Source organism: Bos javanicus, chromosome 5 (genome assembly GCF_032452875.1).
Source record: "Bos javanicus breed banteng chromosome 5, ARS-OSU_banteng_1.0, whole genome shotgun sequence".
Classification (NCBI taxonomy): domain Eukaryota; kingdom Metazoa; phylum Chordata; class Mammalia; order Artiodactyla; family Bovidae; genus Bos; species Bos javanicus.
Genome location: NC_083872.1, coordinates 48025690 through 48047443, shown reverse-complemented (window position 1 = coordinate 48047443; position 21754 = coordinate 48025690). Strand labels below are relative to the sequence as shown.

General features: G+C 40.8%; 1 protein-coding gene across 1 annotated transcript in view; it reads left to right on the top strand.

Annotated features, from left to right (window-relative positions):
- Positions 1 to 21754, top strand: part of IRAK3 (interleukin 1 receptor associated kinase 3) — a 67593-nt gene that overhangs the window by 10830 nt on the left and 35009 nt on the right. Inside the window, exons 2-5 of the mRNA XM_061416566.1 lie at positions 7861 to 8043; positions 17769 to 17833; positions 18605 to 18659; positions 20104 to 20255. Coding sequence (XP_061272550.1) covers positions 7861 to 8043; positions 17769 to 17833; positions 18605 to 18659; positions 20104 to 20255 — 455 coding nt within the window. The remainder of the gene's footprint in view (positions 1 to 7860; positions 8044 to 17768; positions 17834 to 18604; positions 18660 to 20103; positions 20256 to 21754) is intronic.

Here is a 21754-nt window from a genome sequence, read left to right as displayed (position 1 = left end):
TCTGAGTCCCTTCGCTTTTTACCTGAAACTATTACAACATCATTAATAGGCTATGAAAAAGTGTAGTTGTTTAGTTGTCCGACTCTTTGAGACCCCATGGACTGTAGCCTGACAGGCTCCTCTGTCCATGAAATTCTCGAGCCAAGAATACCAGAGTGGGTTGCCATTCCCTTCTCCAGGTAATTTTCCCCACCCACAGATTGAATTTAGGTTGCCTGCATTGCAGGCAGATTCTTTGCCACCTCAGCCACCATGGAGTCAGTCCCCTATACAAAATAAAAAGGTTTTTAAAAAATTAATTAATTAAAAAAAAGAATTTGTATTCCTGTCACATCAAATTAATGTTGTCTTGCAGAATTTGATTTAAATGAATTATGCATTTTATGGACGCTAATAATATTCTTTTAGTAGTGTTTCTATTCCCAATGTGTCATCACTGGAGAAAAGCTATTAAGGTTATGCCATGAATCACCAGTTAGAGAAAGAGAATACATTTCATTTCCAGTCCTGGAAGCTACACATGCTTTCAGGATCCATTTTCACTGAGCTGAGTCAGTTTCAACACTGTCAACTATTTACTGTTAGAAAAACACCTTTAGCTTTCCCTAGACTTAATGCAAACTCAGAAACCTTTGCCCCAGGTCAGGGTTAGGGAACTGTAAGAACCTCAGCACATTTGGCATCTGTTCATTCACCCTCCAGCTAAATCTCAAGGGAATCATGGCCTCTTGCACTTTTAAAAAGTAAATTCAGAAATTAACAGAAAGAAAAATGGATAATAGAATTATGTGGGAAAGCTGACATGCCCTGGAACTTGAAAAGTTAACTCCAGATTTCCTTAATAGTTATAAACTGTTGCTTTCCTACTGTGAGAATTGTGAGCTATAAAAAGTTTATACCTTTTTATGTGCAAATACTGTCTATGGCACCATATGGGCTTCCCTGGTGGCTCAGACAGTAAAGCGTCTGCCCGCAGTGCAGGAGACCCGGGTTCGATCCCTGGGTTGGGAAGACCCCCTGGAGAAGGAAATGGCAACCCACTCCAGGATTCTTGCCTGGAAAATTCCATGGACTGAGGAGCCTGGTAGGCTACAGCCCATGGGGTCACGAAGAGTTGGACATGACTGAGCAACTTCACTTTCACTGTCTATAAGACTCCTGCTGCTATTGCTACCAGATGGGTCTTCTGAAAACTAAAGCTTTCATCTCCTCATCACCTCCTCAGGAATCTTAGATTTGTCCCATTTACTTTCAGGATAAAGTTTTAAGTTAGGCTGACACTCAGGGCCTCTGTCTGTCATTCAGCAAATATGCCCTGGATGTGGACTATGTGCTAACCACATTCCTACGAAGGTAACATGGACTTCATTGAGCTTGCTCACCCTCTCTTTAACGTGAATCCTCTCCTGCAAGCATACTGGTCTCCTCTTGGCCCCTCACGTCCTTTTCTTCATTTCTGGAACAGTTCTCCATCTGAGAGGCCTTAACCCCCCAACTGTTGCAAAGTGAGCTGATGTCCCATGGCCTCTTGCTTCCTTCCCTGGCTGTGGCAACCAACACGGGCATCTTCTTTCTTCACCCCTGAGAAGTTATGTGTGGGTCTTATCTCACACAGTTGAAGTGGAAAGAGAACTATTTTATTAAGGAAAAATAAAGTCCTGCTGTATGGTATATAAATATTGTTAATTTTTATGGTACCTTAGAGGCTTCCCTGGTGGCTCAGTCAGTAAGGAGACTGCCTACAATGCAGCAGACCTGGGCTCGATCCCTGGGTCAGGAAGATCTCCTGGAAAAGAAAATGGCAACCCATTCCAGTATTCTTGCCTGGAGAGTCCCGTGGACAGAGGAGCCTGGTGGGCTGCAGTCCATGGGGGTCATAAGAGTCAGATAGTGACAGAGACTAAACCACACTTGGTGCATTATGCCTAATTCCTATGAATGTTAGCTGGTTGATTTACTAATAGACAAAGTGGAAATCTAAACTTTCCTTTTGCTGAAATTTGATATTTAGCATTCCCTTTTTGGAATGTTAATTTTGAGACTGGGAAATGTTTTAAAGACTGAAAGTGTTTTAAAGTCCGTACTTATATAAGGCAGGCCAGGGACTTCCCTGGTGGTCCAGAGGCTAAGTTACCATGCTCCCAAAGCAGAGGACCTGGGTTTGATCCCTGGCCAGGGAACTAGATCCCCTGTGCCACAACTAAGAGTTTGCATCCCACATGCAACGAAGACTGAAGATCCTGCTACAGTTAAGATTACGTGTAGCCAAATGAATACATAAAAATAATTTTTAAAAATCAGCAGGCCAGTGAAGGGCAACCAAATGTGGTATCTGTTTTTGGGAGGGACTGTTTGTCAAAGGATATTAACTGATGAGAAATTTGAGATTGCTCAATGAGACTGTGACTTGTCTGGAGTTGAACTGTAGGTTGGTGGCAGATCCGTCACTAAACCCACGTGTTCCTACATATATTCACTGGGCCACAATGATGTCTGGACTGGTGACTTTTCTCGTGAAAAGAGGGTATAGACCATGGGGCTCAGAGATCATTCTTTTGTCTTGTTTTCAAATTGGAACTTGAGTGATTTTTTTTTTTTTCTCTCCAGAGTAGTATACTCTATCCAGTTATTCCTTAGGAATTGGCGTCTCTTTAGAAACACTCAAAGTTTTGATTTTGACTCAGGCTCTGGAAAGCACTCCTCAAGGGAGCCCACGATGCCCCATCTTTAGTTAGGGACCTGTCTTCACGCTCCACTCACACTTGCTATGTGCAGTTACTGCATTGCTAACAGTCAGTAGATGCTCATCAGATGTTTGAATGACACTGATTTGTGGTATTACTTCTAGGAACTTTTAGAAAGAGTTGGAGTGTTCATGTGATGAGTGAGTTGTGAGATGTGAGAGTTGGACCATAAAGAAGGCTGAGCACCAAAGAATCAATGCTTTCTAATTGTGATACTGGAGAAGACTGTTGAGAGTCCCTTGGACAGTGAGGAGATCAAACCAGTCAGTCCTATAGGAAATCAACCTGAATATTCACTGGAAAGACTGATGCTGAAGCTCCAGTACTTTGGCCACCTGATGAACTGACTCATTGGAAAAGACCCTAATGCTGGAAGGATTGAGGGCAAGAAGAGAGGGGGCTACAGAGGATGAGATGGCTGGTTGGCATCACTGACTCAATGGACATGAGTTTGAGCAAACTCCAGGAGACAGTGAAGCACAGGGAAGCCTGGTGTGCTGCAGTCCATGGGGTTACAGTTGGACATGACTTAGTGACTGAACCACAAATGTTCATAAAATTGTGTCTCAATCAAATAGACAAATGACATCATCTAAAAATACATTAAAATAGAATTAGCATATCTTACCAAATATTTTGCTTTGAAGGTACCTTTCTATTTTTTTTTTAGTGATATTTTGTCTCAAACATATATTGGCATTTGGTTAGTCCTTGCTTCTTCATGAGACATCATCTGTTCAAAGAGACGTGAAATGAAGATGTTACTGCCAGAACCTAAAATATGGAAGAAGGGCAAGACGTTCTAACTAAATGAATGATGTTAGATATTTTGTAGTAACTCTTCCCCTCCCACCCCACCACTTAAGCCAAAGCATGCATGCATTCAGATTGAATGTTTCAACGTTATCTTCCCTTGTTTGATTGTACTCACTTCCTGTACTCACTTCCTTTCACTAATTTCGGGTATAAGATGTAACTGAAATAAAACATTCAAGATAAGAACTTTGTATGTATTAGTTGGGTTAGTCTAAATTATACTGCAGTTTAAAAAAAAAAAAGCACAGCAGCTAAATCTCAGTGGTTAACCTAACCTTAGAGAAACTTCCTGTTTGCTTGTGGGAGGAGCACTGAGAGTCCAGGACAGCCAGTGTCCATTGTGGTGGTGCGGCATCTCTGGGCACTCCTTTCTTGACATGTGCTTCTACTGTTGCTGTGGCAGGGATGGGAGCCTGGAGAATTGCACCCTGGCTCATCGGTGTTTCTGGCTGGAAGAGACACATAGGCATAACCACCAACCTAGAGCAGGAAAATCTTATCCTCTGATGAGATTGAAGCTGGAAGTACTGGTGGGTACTAGGACTATCTACCAAATCTGCTTTGTTTTCTCAGGAAGAGGGATAGCAGTGGTATCATTTAGGGCTTCCCACGTGGCACTAGTGGTAACAAACCCGCCTGCCAGCGCAGGAGGCATAAGAGACGCTGGGTCAGGAGGATCCCCTGGAGGAGCAGGTGGCAACCCACTCCAGTATTCTTGCCTGGAGAATCTCGTGGACAGAAAAGCCTGGTGGGCTACAGTCCATGGGGTCCCAAGGAGTCAGACACAACTGAAGTGACTTAGCACAGCACAGTGGTATCATATTGTGATCTCTTTCAACTTTCAGGATTTACTTATAATCTCAGCAGAAACATAAAACTGAAGGAAATTAATAGTCCTGCAAACCCGTGTCAGACTGAAAACATGGGGGGAGGGATGCCATAGTAAACAGAAGATATTTACCTTTCTGATGTCTTGATTCAAATACTGTAACTGGTGCTCAGTCGGTTCATTTCAGTCGCTCAGTCGTGTCCAACTCTTTGCGACCCCATAGTTCCTTAAGAAAATGTTAAAACCTGTGGAGTCTGAAGCAGACTGAACAAAAAGATAGTCACCTTAGGCTTATTGCTCTGGTCAGAGCTGAGAGCCTGTTCACCTTTTAAAAGGACATTAGCCTTTGGAGAACGTCTTTGGTGGCTAAGTGAGTCCTTAAGTGAGGTTGCCTCTGTTACTACTGGAGGGCAGCTTCCAAATTTGTGTGTGTCAGAGGGAGAGGGGGCTGATTCCCACAGCCAGTCATGGTGAGGTGTTGGGGTTCCCCATGACGACTTTCAGGTGGCAGCTGGATTTTGACCTATAGACCTGTATCTGACTTCCTGGAGTTTTAAGACTCTCTGGAGGATAAAGGTATGAAGGGTTGCTGCTATTACCATCACTGGCCCTAAAACACATCGTTCATTTTAGTACTCAAGATGGTTGGACTAACCTGTGAGTACCGTCCCAGGGAGGAGAAAGCTACCTTTCCATCTGTAATTTGCTTGATTTCCCCACTCCTTTGCCTTAAAATACACTTTAAAATTTGGAATTTATGTGGAAAGGTTGTATAATTTTTTACTCAAAGAATCCTCTTATCTCACAGTGCCATAAAAAGTCATACTAAATCAACTATACTCTAATAAAACTTTTTTTTTTTAAATCATATACTTTCATTTAAGATATTTATAGGGGACCCTAAAAAAGTCATAGAGACTGTTTTAGAGTAATTTAAATCCTATTATCCAGCAGAACATATTTCCCTGACCCTACTCAGACCCTACCCAGATAACTTTTAATTGTTCAAACATGTTCAGCAAGACAATCTAGAATAAAAATTTAAAACAGCATTTCATAAAAGTTTCAACAAATGAACCGAACTAGTAATATATTATCAGTGACCACACTGAAGAAAATGAGAAAGAAAAGAACTAACCTAAGTAACCTTGGAAAACAAGCTCTTCCCAGAATACTCAGGCTGAGGACAAAAACAAGTGTACACAAATGCTGTAATTTGGTTAGCTAGTCTGTTCCTCACAGGGATTTGGGTTAGCCATTCTGAAAGTACTTCATATACATGGTAGAAGGAAACAAACAGTAAATATATTGTAGATAATGAGAGCAGTTTCTCACTGTGTGAGAATGAAACTATACATGAGACAGGACTAAAATGTGCCATATGGTACTGACTTGGATCAAGGGAATCAGTAGAAAATCGTGGCTTTTCATACGTGTACCTATAGAAAAATACAGATGTATGGGTGAGAGAACCTACATGTATGTGTTTCCCAGCTCTGTCTGCTTGGAGGACCTCAGTTCAGTTCAGTTCAGTCACTCAGTCGTGTCTGACTCTTTGCGACCCCATGAACTGCGGCATGCCAGGCCTCCCTGTCCATCACCAACTCCTGGATTCCACCCAAACCCATGTCCATTGAGTCGGTGATGCCATCCAGCCATCTTATCCTCTGTCGTCCCCTTTCTCCTCCTGCCCTCAATCTTTCCCAGCATCAGGGTCTTTTCCAATGAGTCAGCTCTTTGCATCAGGTGGCCAAAGTATTGGAGTTTCAGCTTCAACATCAGTCCTTCCAATGAACACCCAGGACTGATCTCCTTTAGGATGGACTGGTTGGATCCCCTTGCAGTCCAAAGGACTCTCAAGAGTCTTCTCCAACACCACAGTTCAAAAGCATCAATTCTTCGGCACTCAACTTTCTTTAGAGTCCAACTCTCACATCCATACATGACCACTGGAAAAACCATAGCCCTGACTAGACGGACCTTTGTTGACAAAGTAATGTCTCTGCTTTTTAATATGCTGTCTAGGTTGGTCATAACTTTCCTAGCAACAGGGAATACCTCTAGCATCTAGTTCTTGCTTTCTAAGCACCATTATTCAAGAAAAGGAACCGGGACTCTTGGGAAAAGTAATTATATTGAAGACGAGGAGAAAAAATGCAGAATGAACCTGGAGCAACTTGTATAGCCAGAAAATAAGGAACTGTTCCAAAAATGACAGGGCTTGTCAGAAGAATACAGAAGCCAAACTGAATGGACAAAGCTGGAGCAATTGTAGCAGCAAAATAAATAATGATAGTATTGGATTTTAACTTGTAGAATAAAATAAATATTCATGAGGCCACATTGATAAATTAATTACCTAAACAAATGGAGAAGAAGAAACAACACTTTCTTACAGAATTACCAGTTAATGAACATAGGTGGAAAAGAGTGAAATAGAAGAAGACCATTAAGCAAATCCTGCAGTAATGATTATGATTAATAAGAACCACTGTAGTTGCAAATATTTGTAGGCAAAATCTGAGAAGCAAGATATTTCCATAGTCTCCAGTATCTCCCCCAACATAGTTATTAGTTTAAAATAATTAATAATAATTTTATAGTGGAGAAACCTGCAGACACTACCTTAGCCAGGGGATCAAGATTAATATAGGCAGTAATAAGACATGGGCATCACGAACCTCTTGATATTATGCACAGAGAAGGATACAAGGATTTCACTGTCTGAAAAACAAGGAAAGATTGAGGAACATCAGATTAGTGGAAGTTAAGGAGAAGTGAAGTGAAGTGAAGTGAAGTCGCTCAGTCATGTCCGACTCTTTGTGACCCCATGGACTGTAGCCTACCAGGCTCCTCCGTCCATGGGATTCTCCAGGCAAGAGTACTGGAGTGGGTTACCATTTCCTTCCCCCGGGGATCTTCCCTACCCAGGGATCAAACCCGGGTCTCCCCCATTGGAGGCAGACGATTTAACCTCTGAGCCACCAGGGAAGCCAGGGAGAAATAACGAGTAATTGAAATGTGAGAAACTGGATAGGATCTTAGAACAGAAAAAACACATCAATAAAAAAATGGGTGAAAATAGAATGAGGTTTGCAGCTTAGGCTTCCCTTGTGGCTCAGCTGGTAAAGAATCTGCTGCAATGCACAAGACCTGGGATCGATCCCTGGGTTGGGACGATCCCCTGGAGAAGGGAAAGGCTACCCACTCCAGTATTCTGGCCTGGAGAATTCCATGGACTGTATAGTCCATGGGGTCGCAAAGAACTGGACATGATTGAGTGACTTTTCACTTGCACTTGCAGCTTAGTAACCACTGGGTCTGACTGTGGTTATGTAAGGTCTTAACATTAGGGGAAGTTAAAGGAGTACGTGCTAAAATTAGTTCAAAACGTAAATGTAAATAAAAGGTAATAAAACATACCAATGAAAGTAAATTATTCTTTGGTTCTTCCTATTACAATTTCCACAGCGGAGCGGCTTTCAAGCAGCTGGCTGGATGTTCGTCACATTGAAAAATATGTAGACCAAGGTAAAAGTGGAACAAGAGAATTGCTTTGGTCCTGGGCTCAGAAAAACAAGACCATCGGTGACCTTTTACAGATCCTCCAGGAGATGGGGCATCATCGAGCTATCCATTTAATTGCAAATTATGGTAAGCATTGATTCAAATGATATTGCTCTTGGTTCATTTTATATAAATCGTAACTTGTAAATATTGTATTTTATCCAAGACATTGACTAGTCATGTTGTATGTCAGTGATTACTTACCTACGGCTTTTACCTGAAGGGGAGTTTGCAGCTTCATATTTTTGTGACACTTTCTTTTCTTATTGCCTAACTTATACAACAGATTCCTTTCCACCACTTTATAGTTGCTTTTTAAAATTTATTTACAAGTTATACTTCTTAAAATGTTCTTACTTAGTTAAGAGAATCAGCTCTCTTTCCAAGAATCTGGAACTGAGTCATAAACATGATCAGAACCACAATATGAGTAAAATGAAAATAATGCTGTAATTTATTTTACCCTATAATAACAAATTAAAAATAATTGAATTTCCCCTGTGTATTTTAGGGCTTTCTTGGTGGCTCAGTGATAAAGAATTCTCCTGCCAATGCAGGACACATGGGTTTGATCCCTGGGTCGGGAAGCTTCCCGGAGGAGGAAATGGCAACCCACTCTAGTAGTCTTGCCTGGAGAATCCCATGGGCAGAGGAGCCTGGTGGGCTACAGTCCATGGGGTCGCAAAAGTTGGACATGACTTAGCAGCTAAACAACAGCAACCATCTGTGTATTTTGGTGCAAATGATAACCTCCAGAATAACCCTGGAATTTCTCTGTTATCGTCACTGTTGAGTTTATGCCATGGCTTCTAACTTTGCTTTACCTGTTTACATCTATTTCACCATGTCCTGCTTCTTCCCTCTCTTTGTCTTCTGTTTCTGACGCTGTGTCATTCCTTACATTTAGAGTTACCTGGAAAGTAAAGCATGTACAGTCTTTGTAAACAAAATAATCTCCTAATGTACCTTGTTCTGTTTATTCCACTTTGGATTCATTGATATTGACAAGAATGATCTTGAGTTATCTTGGGTCTTAGGTTATGGACGCAGGACTCTTAGGTGGGAAAGTCCTTTAGATCAGCAGCCTTATTCTTTGAATCTTTCATCTAGGCATATTTGTAGTTCTGTGTATTTGCACACATGCTGTTTGATAATATATTTAGTCCAGGCAAGCCACTGTCTCATCACTTAAAGAAGCTTTACACACATGAGAAGAAATCCTGAGAGATTTGTACCAGAAAACTGTAGCTTCAGAGTGACTTTTATTTTGTAGGGTTTTCACATGAAGTAGGTATTAGACTGGAGAAGGCAGTGGCACCCCACTCCAGTACTCTTGCCTGGAAAATCCCATGAACGGAGGAGCCTGATAGGCTGCAGTCCATGGGGTCACTAGGAGTCGGACACGACTGAGTGACTTCACTTTCACTTTTCACTTTCGTGCATTGGAGAAGGAAATGGCAACCCACTCCAGTGTTCTTGCCTGGAGAATCCCAGGGACGGGGGAGCCTGGTAGGCTGCAGTCTATGGGGTCACCCAGAGTCGGACACGACTGAAGCGACTTAGCAGCAGCAGCAGCAGGTATTAGACAGTTCCCATAGGTTTCTAGCATGATATTATCCTATTAGTGATATACGTATAACTTGGCTAATACATTGTGTCTGTTGCACACTATTTCTTCACTGAGTTTTATACAGCAGAATGCTTCACTATGCCACTGACTGATCTAGTAAAGTGCCGTTGAGTCTCTGGGAGCTGTAAAGTAATGCTTTTTCATTATTTGAGCCTTGTCCAGCCACCTTCACCACCCATGCAACTGGTTGTTCACAGTATAGACTCACACCAATATATTTTATACTTCAGTATATTTTATACTTCGGTTTTCTGGAATTGATTGCAGAGCGTCTTCTCACGCTCCATGTTGTTTGTTTATGCAATGGGGAATTATGTGGACAAAAATTCCACATCTTTGGTTTGACTCCAAGGCTGTGGCACATGCAAAATTTCATTTTTTTTTTCCTGAGTATTTTTTTGATTCCTCCCTTCCTTTTGTTTATTTAGTTTTGGCTGTGCTGGATCTCTGTTGCTCTATTCGGGCTGTCTCTAGTTGCAGTGAACAGGGGCCGCTCTCTGGTTTTGGCTCACGGGCTTCTCGTTTTGGTGGCTTCTTTTGTGCTCTAAGTGCACAAGCGTCAGGAGTTGCAGCATGTGGACTCAGTAGTTGTGACTTGTGGGCGCTAGAGCATGGGCTCAGTGCTTGTGGTGCATGGGCCCGGTTTCTCCGAGGCATGTGGGATCCCCCCAGACCAGGGGTCAGACCTGTGTTCCCTGCACTGGCGGGTGGACTCCCATCCACTGTGCCACCAGGGAAATCCCTTCGTTTTTTAAAATGTGGGATTAGTTGATTGGTGGAAAGACAATATACTGCCCTAATACCAGAAGATAGATAAATTTGATGTGAAAAGGAGTGTTTTGTTCTGAATCCTTTGCTAGGGAAAATAGCATTATTTAGTTGGAATTTATTGAGTAAATGCTTTGAATTTTAATCTTATAAACATTAATTATATAGCTTATTAAAAGCAGCCAGGTGATGACTCCTTGGAAACATTTATTTTTGGCCATATCAGGTCTTGGTCGAGGCATGTGGACTCTGTAATTGCAACACGTGGGCTTAGTTACCCCTGGGCATATGGGGTCTTAGTGCCTTGACCAGGGATTGAATCCAAGTCTCCTGCACTGGAAAGTGGATTTGTAACTACTGGATTACCAGGAAAGTCCCACATTGGAAACATTTCAGTGTAATTTGCTACACTTGTGTTTCCTATGACATCAACTCACTGAGTCAGGAGTTGGAGCTCCTAACTGAAAGACTAAAAAGTTAGTCTTTCTTTCTTGTTACCATGAACAGAGTTATCAATTATCCAAATAATCTATTTTGGTCTACTTTTCCTTAAAATTGTTTCATTTGGGGGAGTGATTTTCATGTTAGAGGGTTTTGTGGCATGTCATATTCCAATCTCCAGAGATCACTTTCTAGATTTGGAAGTTCTTTTGAGTAGTAAATCCCCTACATACCAAAGAGTTCCTTCCATTCCCAGAGTGCATTTGTAAATCCAATTTGTTTGTAAGTCCAATAAAGTTGGCCTAGGTACCCAACTCACACTATCAGCTAAAAAGTATTGTACTTAATAGGTTTATAATACTTTTCACACAAATAAAACATAAAAAGCAAACAAACACAAAAAATAAAGTATGTTTAATCTTATAGTACAGGACCTTGAAAGGTACAGTGGTCTAGTACAGCAGCTGGCATTCAGGGCCTGGCAGTGAGTGAACAGGCAAGAAGAGTCACTGACTGGAAGAGAGAGAGGAGGTAGGAGATGGTAGAGCTGAAGGATTGTTAGCAACAGGAAATGGACAGCAAGCTGCAATTAACACCTGACATTGAGGGAACACGTTTGCATCTTTGAAAGTTCTCAGTTTGAAGGCTCATATGTAGAGGACTTGACTGTGTTACAGAGAAAGGCCTTGTATTTCTTCCCAGGCATTTTTCCTGCAATTCAGGTGGCTGCCACTAGGTGGTGTCTTCACATCCAGGAAACATGCCCTCAGATCTCAGGGCATAACCAAGTTGTTCAAGAAACTAGAATTTTTACTTGCTGTCATTATATTTCTGGCATGCATATCCTTACATAGGCTTCCCCTGTGGCTCAGCGGTAAAGAATCCACTGCAGTGCGGGAGACACAAGAGATGTGTGTTCGATCCCTGGGTCAGGAAGATTCCCTGGAGGAGGACATGACGAACCACTCTAGTATTCTTACCTGGAGAATCCCATGGACAGAGGAGCCTGGCGGGCTACAGTCCATAGGGTCCCAAAGAGTCAGACATGACTGAAGTGACTTAGCATGCATGCATATGTCCTTACATATCGCATTGTGCATGTAAATCTCAATGGTCAGTGGTTGTCTTTTAATTTTCCTTTTTATAATTCTGTTTATTTTTTTATGGTTGTGCTGGGTCTTGGTTGCTATGCGGGCTTTTCTCTAGTTGAGCAGGGGCTACTCTAGTTGCTGTGCACAGGCTTCTCACTGCGATGGCTTCCCCTGTTGTGGAGCATGGACTCTAGGCACGTGGGTTTCAGCACATAGGACTAGTGATTGTGGTACACAGGCTTAGTGGGATCTTTCTGGACCAGAGATGGAACCAGTATCCCCTGCATTGGCAGGCGGACTCTACCTCTGAGCCACCAGCGAAGCCCGGTCTTTTAGTTTGGACATGAAATCCGCAGCTTTCTGCTGGCTTCTTAGGAGAGCCATTTTGAATCTTCCATTTTATCCAACAGTGAAGCCTTGTCTATTTATATGCAACAACAGGATAATAGCTTTTAGTCTCCTTGCAACCTGAAAACTTCAAATTTTATTCTATACAGCAATACCTTTCTCAGAATGTTTGTTGTTTATTTTTCTTGCCTAATTGTCCTGCCAGAAGCCTTTAGTATAACATTGAATAAAAGTGGTAAGACTAGACCTTCTTTCTTGTTCCTGATCTAAGGGAAAAACATTTTTTTTCACTATTATGTATGATGTTCACTGCAGGTTTTTCACAGATGCCCTTTATCAAATTAAGGAATTTTTTTTCTCCCTAGAGTTTTATCATGATAGCTTATTGAATTTTATGAGTTTTGTTCATTTTACTAATGTGTGTTACATTGATTGGTTTTCAAATATTAAGCTAACCCTGGATTCCTGGGATGAATCCCACTTGGTCATAGTATCTCATCTTTCTTGTTTCTGGATTTAATTTGCTAATATTTTGGTGAGCATTTTTGCATCTACATTTATAAGGGTTATTGGTCTATAGTTTTCTTGTGCTGTTTTGTGTGGCATTGATATAAGAATAATATTAGCCTCAAAGAGATTTGGGAATTGTTTCCTCCTCTTCTGTTTTGGAAAAATTGGTGAAGAACTGGTCTTAAGTCTTCTTTAAATGCTTGGTAGAGTTCACTTGTGAAGCCATTTGGACCTGGGCTTTTCCTTATGAGAAGTGTTAAAATATTAGTTAAATTTCTTCCCTTGTTACAGATCCATTCAGATTGCTTATTTCTTCTTGACTTAGTTTTGGTAGTCTGTGTCTTTCTAGGAATCTGTCCATATCATTTATCTAGTTTTTGGACAAATAGTTGTTTACAGTATTCCCTTATAATTCATTTTATTTCTGTAAGGTCAGTAGTTATGTCTTTTGTTCTTAATTATGATAATTTGAGTCTTCTTTTTTTCTCTTTTGGTCAGTCTAACTAAGGGATTGTCAACTGTGTTTATATTTTCAAAGAACCAACTTTGATTTCATTGATTTTTCTCTTTTGTTTTTCTATTCTGTTCTTCTGTTTCATTTATTTCCACTCCAATCTTAATTCTTCCTTCTTTTTGCTTCCTTTGGTTTACTTTTCTCTTCTTTTTTATTCCCCAATGCAAAAGTTTAGGCTATTTATTTGATATCTTTCCTCTTTTTAAAGGAGAGCATTAACAGCAAAAAAATTTCCCTTTAAGCACTGCTTTTGCTGCATGCCATAAATCTTGGCATGTTGTGTTTTTGTTTTCATTTATCATAAAGTTTTTTCTAGTTTCCCTTGTGACTTCTTGACTCATTCATTATTTATGAATTTGGTGTTTAACGTTCATGTGTTAGTCAATTTCAAAAACTTCCTTTTGTTATTGATTTCTACTTTAATTCCAGGTGGTCAGAGAATATACTTTGTATGATTTCATCCTTCCAAGTTTATTAAGGCTCATTTTACTGCCTAACGCATGATCTGTTCTGAAGAATGTTCAGTGTACAATTGCAAAGTATGAGTATATTGTGTTTTGGATGGGATGTTCTATAAAAGTCTGTTTGATCTAATTGGTTTGTAGTTTTGTTCAAGGTTTGTTATTGTGTTTGTTGCTAGTCTTCTAAGCAAAACAATCTAAGAAACACTAGAATACAATCTAAAACTAGAAAATGAAATAAAACTTTTCTAAAGTCTGAATCAAAACATCAGAAGTAACTGCAAAGTAACTGCAGCTTAAATTTTTTGTAGGAAGCCACCACAGACTTCCTTAGTTCAGGCAGAACCATAACAGACAGAAGTAATAGTCCAGCTGGGGAGAGTGTGGGCGTTTGTGGTTGGTCTCTCTCTCACACACACATACCCACACACACACCCCTCTAATACCTTATGGTGCAAGATAGGATAACAAGTAAACTAAGCCAGAGGGATATAATCCCATAATTGTAAAAGTTTTAAATATATGTGCAGAAAACTGATAACAGTGTTGCTTTCTTCTTGTCAATTCTCACCTTCATACTTTAATATTTTTGATGTTATCTAAGAATAGTTTTAGTTTGCTGATTCCTAGAATGTCGACGTTCACTCTTGCCATCTCTTGTTTGACCACTTCCAGTTTGCCTTGATTCATGGACCTGACATTCCAGGTTCCTATGCAATATTGCTGTTTACAGCATTGGACCTTGCTTCTATCACCAGCAAGGTGATGGGTGAATTTAACTCAGATGAACATTATATCTACTACTGCAGGCAGGAATCCCTCAGAAGAAATGGAGTAGCCATCATGGTCAACAAAAGAGTCCGAAATGCAGTACTTAGATGCAATCTCAAAAACGAAAGAATGATCTCTGTTCATTTCCAAGGCACACCATTCAGTATCACAGTAATCCAAGTCTATGCCCCAACCAGTAAGGCTAAAGAAACTGAGGGTGAACGGTTTTATGAAGACCTATGAGACCTTTTAGAACTAACACCCCCAAAAGATGTCCTTTTCATTATAGGGGACTGGAATGCAAAAGTAGGAAGCCAAGAAACACATGGAGTAACAGGCAAATTTGGCCTTGGAATATGGAATGAAGCAGGACAAAGACTAATAGAGTTTTGCCAAGAGAACGCTCTGGTCATAGCAAACACCCTCTTCCAACAACACAAGAGAAGACTCTACACATGGACGTCACCATATGGTCAACACGAAAATCAGACTGATTATGTTCTTTGCAGTCAAAGATGGAGAAGCTCTATACAGTCAACAAAAACAACACCAGGAGCTGACTGTGGCTCAGATCATGAACTCCTTATTGAGAAATTCAGACTTAAATTGAAGAAAGTAGGGAAAACCACTAGACCATTCAGGTATGACCTAAATCAAATCCCTTATGATTATACAGTAAGAATATAGTGAGAAATAGATTTAAGGGACTAGATCTGATAGAGTGCCTGATGAACTATGGACTGAGGTGCGTGACATTGTACAGGAGACAGGGATCAAGACCATCCCCATGGAAAAGAAATGCAAAAAAGCAAAATGGCTGTCTGGGGAGGCCTTACAAATAGGTGTGAAAATAAGAGAAATGAAAAGCAAAGGAGAAAAGGAAAGATATAAGCATCTGAATGCAGAATTCCAAAGAATAGCAAGAAGAGATAGGAAAGCCTTCCTCAGCAATCAATGCAAAGAAATAGAGGAAAACAACAGAATTGGAAAGACTAGAGATCTCTTCAAGAAAATTAGAGATACCAAGGGAACATTTCATGCAAAGATGGGCTCAGTAAAGGACAGAAAGGGTATGGACCTAACAGAAGCAGAAGATATTAAGAAGAGGTGGCAAGAATACACAGAAGAACTGTACAAAAAAGATCTTCACGACCAAGATAATCACAATGGTGTGATCACTCACCTAAAGCCAGACATCCTGGAATGTGAAGTCAAGTGGGCCTTAGAAAGCATCACTACGAGCAAAGCTAGTGGAGGTGACGGATTTCCAGTTGAGCTATTTGAAATCCTGAAAGATGATGCTGTGAAAGTGCTGCACTCAATATGCCAGCAAATTTGGAAAACTCAGCAGTGGCCACAGGACTGGAAAAGGTCAGTTTTCATTCCAATCCCAAAGAAAGGCAACGCCAAAGGATGCTCAAACTACTGCAGAATTGCACTCATCTCTGAGCGACTTCACTTTCACTTTTCACTTTCATGCATTGGAGAAGGAAATGGCAAGCCACTCCAGTGTTCTTGCCTGGAGAATCCCAGGGATGGGGGAGCCTGGTGGGCTGCTGTCTCTGGGGTCGCACAGAGTCGGACACGACTGAAGCGACTTAGCAGCAGCAGCAGCAGCACACGCTAGTAAAGTAATGCTCAAGATTCTCCAAGCCAGGCTTCAGCAATACGTGAACCGTGAACTTCCAGATGTTCAAGCTGGTTTTAGAAAAGGCAGAGGAACCAGAGATAAATTGCCAACATCTGCTGGATCATGGAAGAAGCAAGACAGTTCCAGAAAAACATCTATTTCTGCTTTATTGACTATGCCAAAGCCTTTGACTTTGTGGATCACAATAAAGTGTGGAAAATTCTGAAAGAGATGGGAATACCAGACCACCTGACTTGCCTCTTGAGAAACCTGTATGCAGGTCAGGAAGCAACAGTTAGAACTGGACATGGAACAACAGACTGGTTCCAAATAGGAAAAGGAGTACGTCAAGGCTGTATATTGTCACCCTGCTTATTTAACTTCTATGCAGAGTACGTCATGAGAAACGCTGGACTGGAAGAAACACAAGCTGGAATCAAGATTGCCAGGAGAAATATCAATAACCTCAGATATGCAGATGACACCATGCTTATGGCAGAAAGTGAAGAGGAACTGAAAAGCCTCTTGATGAAAGTGAAAGTGGAGAGTGAAAAAGTTGGCTTAAAGCTCAACATTCAGAAAACGAAGATCATGGCATCCAGTCCCATCACTTCATGGCAAATAGATGGGGAAACAGTGGAAACCGTGGCTGACTTTATTTTTCTGGGCTCCAAAATCACTGCAGATGGTGACTGCAGCCATGAAATTAAAATATGCTTAGTCCTTGGAAGGAAAGTTATGACCAACCTAGATAGCATGTTCAAAATCAGAGACATTACTTTGCCAACAAAGGTCCGTCTAGTCAAGGCTATGGTTTTTCCAGTGGTCATGTATGGATGTGAGAGTTGGACTGTGAAGAAAGCTGAGCTCTCTTCTGAGCTTTTGAACTTTGAACTTTTGAACTGTGGTGTTGGAGAAGACTTTTGAGAGTCCCATGGACTGCAAGGAGATCCAACCAGTCCATTCTGAAGGAGATCAGCCCTGGGATTTCTTTGGAAGGAATGATGCTAAAGCTGAAACTCCAATACTTTGGCCACCTGATGCGAAGAGTTGACTCATTGGAAAAGACTCTGATGCTGGGAGGGATTGGGGGCAGGAGGAGAAGGGGACGGCAGAGGATGAGATGTCTGGATAGCATCACTGACTCGATGGACATGAGTCTGAGTGAACTCCGGGAGTTGGTGATGGACAGGGAGGCCTTGCATGCTGTGATTCATGTGGTCACAAAGAGTCAGACACAAGTGAGCAACTGAACTGAACTGAAGAATAATTTAAGATAGGTGCTGATGGACTTCCCTGGCAGTCCAGTGTTGAGACTCCACACTTCTATTGCAAGGGGGCATGGGTTCCATCCCTGGTCAGGGAACTAAGATCCTGCATGCCACATGTTTTTTGTTAAAAAAAATAAAAAATACAAACAAAAAGATAGGTGCTTATGTTCTAAGTGAACAAAAGTATGTTTTTATATTTGATCATTAGAAAGCTCTTTCACGTATGGACATTTGTAACCATTCAATGGGAATGAAACTGAGCTTTAGAAATGAACCTTACTAGCAAGGTATTTATTTCACAATGTAATAAAGAAAAAAGAAGTGTTTGTTAAGAACGTAACAGTTATTATACCTAACTTCCCTCATTTCTCTTTCAGGAGCAACCTTGAATCCTATAGAGCAGAGTCATCGGGAGAAAGAATTTCCAAACATGTTACAAAAGGTAGAATGTGTGTGCGTAGATAATGACCCTTGAACTCTGTTGCATCTATAATCGAGTGTAAGGAGTGAAGTTATGAGGCAGAAAAATGCTGTTATTTGCAGCTACTTTTTTAAAGCCAGGAAAGCTTTCGTTCTCATTCTTCTTCACTTATTTGGGAATTCAGGAGATTGTGTGTTAGTCACCCAGTCATGTCTGACTCTTTGCAACCCCAGGGACTGTAGCCCGCCCGACTCCTCTGTCCATGGGATTCTCCAGAATACTGGAGTGGATTGCCATTTTTTGGTAACTGTTTGAAGAGTTGAGGGCTTTCTCCTCTCAGTGATCTGTCAGAGATGAGTCATAGAACATTTAAGAGTACTGTGAGTTATGTATTTGTCTTAACTCAATTTTTAGTTTTCCTGTTCTAGTTGACATTTTGCATGTTATTGTTAGTTTTTATTAAAGCAAATTAGAGATAATCAGTTTTATAGGACTAGAAGTCATTTAAAATTGACTATAACTGACTGTGACATTGATACTTGATTTTTTAGCATTAGTGTGGAGTCCTGCATTGGTGTGGAAGCCTGCGTTGGTGTGGAAGCCTTAAATATATATGGCAGTGAATACTGTTGAATAGAATAAAATAACTTTGCATTCTACTAGCTTTCTTCTAAATTATATTCCACTTTCTTGCACTGTATAGTCCCAGGGGTAGCTTTGGATTTCTGTTGCGGTTCTGTTCTTTCTAGACTTATGAAATTGAATTACTTTAATATGTATTTCTTCTTTTAGGAAACAGCCAATGTCACAGTGGATAATGTTCTTATTCCTGAACGTAATGAAAAAGGTAAAAAAAAACAAACCAACTTTCCTTTAAATCATGCTTTCCTTTAAGTGAATTCATGAATTCCTTTAAGTGACATTTAGACATATCCAATAAACATGGTAACCATTAATATGCAGGTTCAGGATACATTTTTCATAGATATCAAAATAGTCTCAATTTTGACTAATCCATTGTTCTGATGGATGATATGTTGCTATTATTTTACAAGTTCATTGTCCAATAAAGAGCATAATTGTGGTCTCACTTATAATTTCATGACATTTGCTATTTTTATGTGTCATAGGAAGACATTTAAAAATTATGTTGAGTTTTGTATACTTTCAGAAATTTTCATTGCACTTGTAGAGAAATATTTAGCGGTTATTGTAAAGCGGTGCTGGTGGTCACTATGAAAAACAATTATTTGCCACATCAACTTTCGTATTCTATCAGCTGAGAGAATAGTTTCCTTCTATCTGGAAATCAGCCTGATAAACTTTAGTGGCTGTTTAAGGCTGCTTTGCCTAATCTTCGCCACCAGATCTGATGCTTCTTTGGTTCAAAAGAGAATTTAAAAAGTTAGATAAGGTTATGGTCTTTTGAAAGTGAAAGTGTTAGTTGCTCAGTTGTATCCAACTACTTGCCACCCCATGGTCCAGTAGCCTGTTAGGGTCCTCTGTTGGTGGAATTTTCCAGGCAGGAATATGGGAGTGAGATGACATTCCCTTCTCCAGGGGCTCCCCCAGGGGTCAAACCCGGGTCTCCTGCATTGCAGGCAGATTCATCTGAACCACCCATGGTCTTTTAAGATTTTGCAAAATGGTCCAAATGAAACAGGAAATGTGTTAAGTATAGCCAGAATTGGTCTCTGCAGGATTTATTTAGGCTTTTCCCTTTGAATTTGCATTTGGTTACCTCTGAAATGTTTCCTCCCATTCTCTGCTTGAGATGATTTTCTTAAAGAGCTGAAGCATCTTCCCAATTTACTCTGGGGAAGTAAGTTGGATTTGGCTCATGAGAAATATTTCTACCAGTCATGCTTAGCGAATATTATTTAGTCATAGTAAGATTTCAACTTCAATATATATATATATATTTTTTTTCTACTAGTTTGGGGTTCATCATGGGTCACCAGTAATCTGTTGATCTAATGACAAGGAAATAACCTTAGGAAAATTACCCCAACTAAGTTGTCTGGCTAATCTCTTTGGAAAGGTGATAGAATCACAGTGTTATTGTTTGAGTATCTAAGAAGCTATTTGCTCTGTGGGATGGTGGGAGCCAGACCCAAATGAGAGTCAAGAGAGCTCACGATAGGCTTTGGTGTTGGCTCCTGGGATGTCTCTACTGACTTTTCACTGGACTCTGATTTGTTTCTAATAGGGAGGTCTTGTTTCTTTATAATGATGGCTGATTCTTAAAAAGCAGAAAGATAACTTATCTTCTCCCTACTTTCCTTCCTAAGGAATATTGCTAAAATCCTCCATCAGCTTTCACAGCATCGTAGAAGGAACCAAAAATTTCCACAAAGACTTTTTAATCGGAGAAGGGGAAATTTTTGAGGTATACAGAGTGGAAATCCAAAACCGAACATATGCCATTAAATTATTTAAACAGGTATGGAAAGAATTACTATCACAGGATATCGATTCCATTTATTTGCTCATATTTCATATTAAAATGTGTCATTTTTCATCAGCATTGAAAGGAGGTGTACTGGAGAATAAAATTTCATAAATGGAAATAAGATATATGACCTCAGGTGACTGGAGAAATGACTAAGAAATGAATGCCTGTCTTGCAGGAATGTGGGAGTTAAATCCTTCCCCTCCCCAGGTGTATGGCCTGAGAAAGACTTTTCTGAGAAGCCTTTTAGGGCCACTGGGAGTTTGCTTAAGATGGTCAGATTGTGTCGGTCTGCTCCAGTTTTTCCTGCCCTCTCCAGGCTGCTTCACAGGTTAAACCATAGGCTGGTATTTGGTGCTACTAAATTGTCTTCAGTTACAGTCCAGGAGAGCAGAAAAGAGGAGGCTTCAAGGGCAGCAAGGCAACCATCAGAGCAGGAGATTGGAACACAGCCGAGAACAGCCAGGAAAGCATAGTTGTATCCTCTAGGAGTTCGCGGTCTTGTGGGGGAAACAGGTGAAGAAAAGATTAAGTTGTAGCGTGACAAGTACCTGAGCAGAGATTTGCCCTAAAGGTCATGGGAGCACATAGAAGACAGCCAGAGGAGAGGCTGGTGCCTCCAGCACCCGAAGAGTGCCCGGCACAGAGTAACTACTCAATAAATGTGTCTGCAGTAATCAAATGGAAAAATGGATACAAGAAAGTGACCTCTCAGCTTGATTTTGAAAGACAAAGAGACTTTTGCCAGGCAGGGAGGGAAGATGGAAGATATAGCAGGTGCCAAGATCTACAGGGGCATGCGTGGGAGCATATGTCTTTTCACAAATACCAGACTGGTAGAGCAGAATTTAGTGTGGGAGCGTTTAGTGTGAACGTAGTGGCAGCAGGTGATACTGGAAAGAGGTCAAGTCCATAGGTGCTTTCTAAGTAGGAGAGTGAAAGGACTAGATTTGTGTTTTGAAATATCACTTTGATTACAGGTTGGATGATGAACTGGAAATTGGAGGAAAGACAGCAGGAATTAGACTAGAGGTGGAAAGACCTGGCAGAGGGTATTTCAGACGTGTAAACTGAAGTGGATAGGGCTGAAACCTGTATTCTCCAGTCTAATGTTAGAATCACCAGGAAGGTTTTTTGTTTTTAAAAAAGGAATATAATTGCTTTACAATGTTGTGTTAGTTTCTGCTATACAACGGAGTGAATCAGCTGTATGTACATCAGCTGTGTGTGTGCTAAGTCACTTCCGTCGTGTCTGACTCTTTGTGACCCCATGTACTGTAGCCCGCCAGGCTTCCCTGTCCATGGGGTTCTCCAGGCAAGAATGCTGGAGTGGGTTGCCATGCCCTCCTGCAGGGAACCTTCTTGACCCCGGGATCAAACCTGCGACTCCTGCATTGCAGGCAGATTCTTTACCACTGAGCCACTGGGGAAGCCCCTCCTTGTAGCCACAGCAAAATAGCACTATCTCTTAGTATCACCTTCTTTATCTG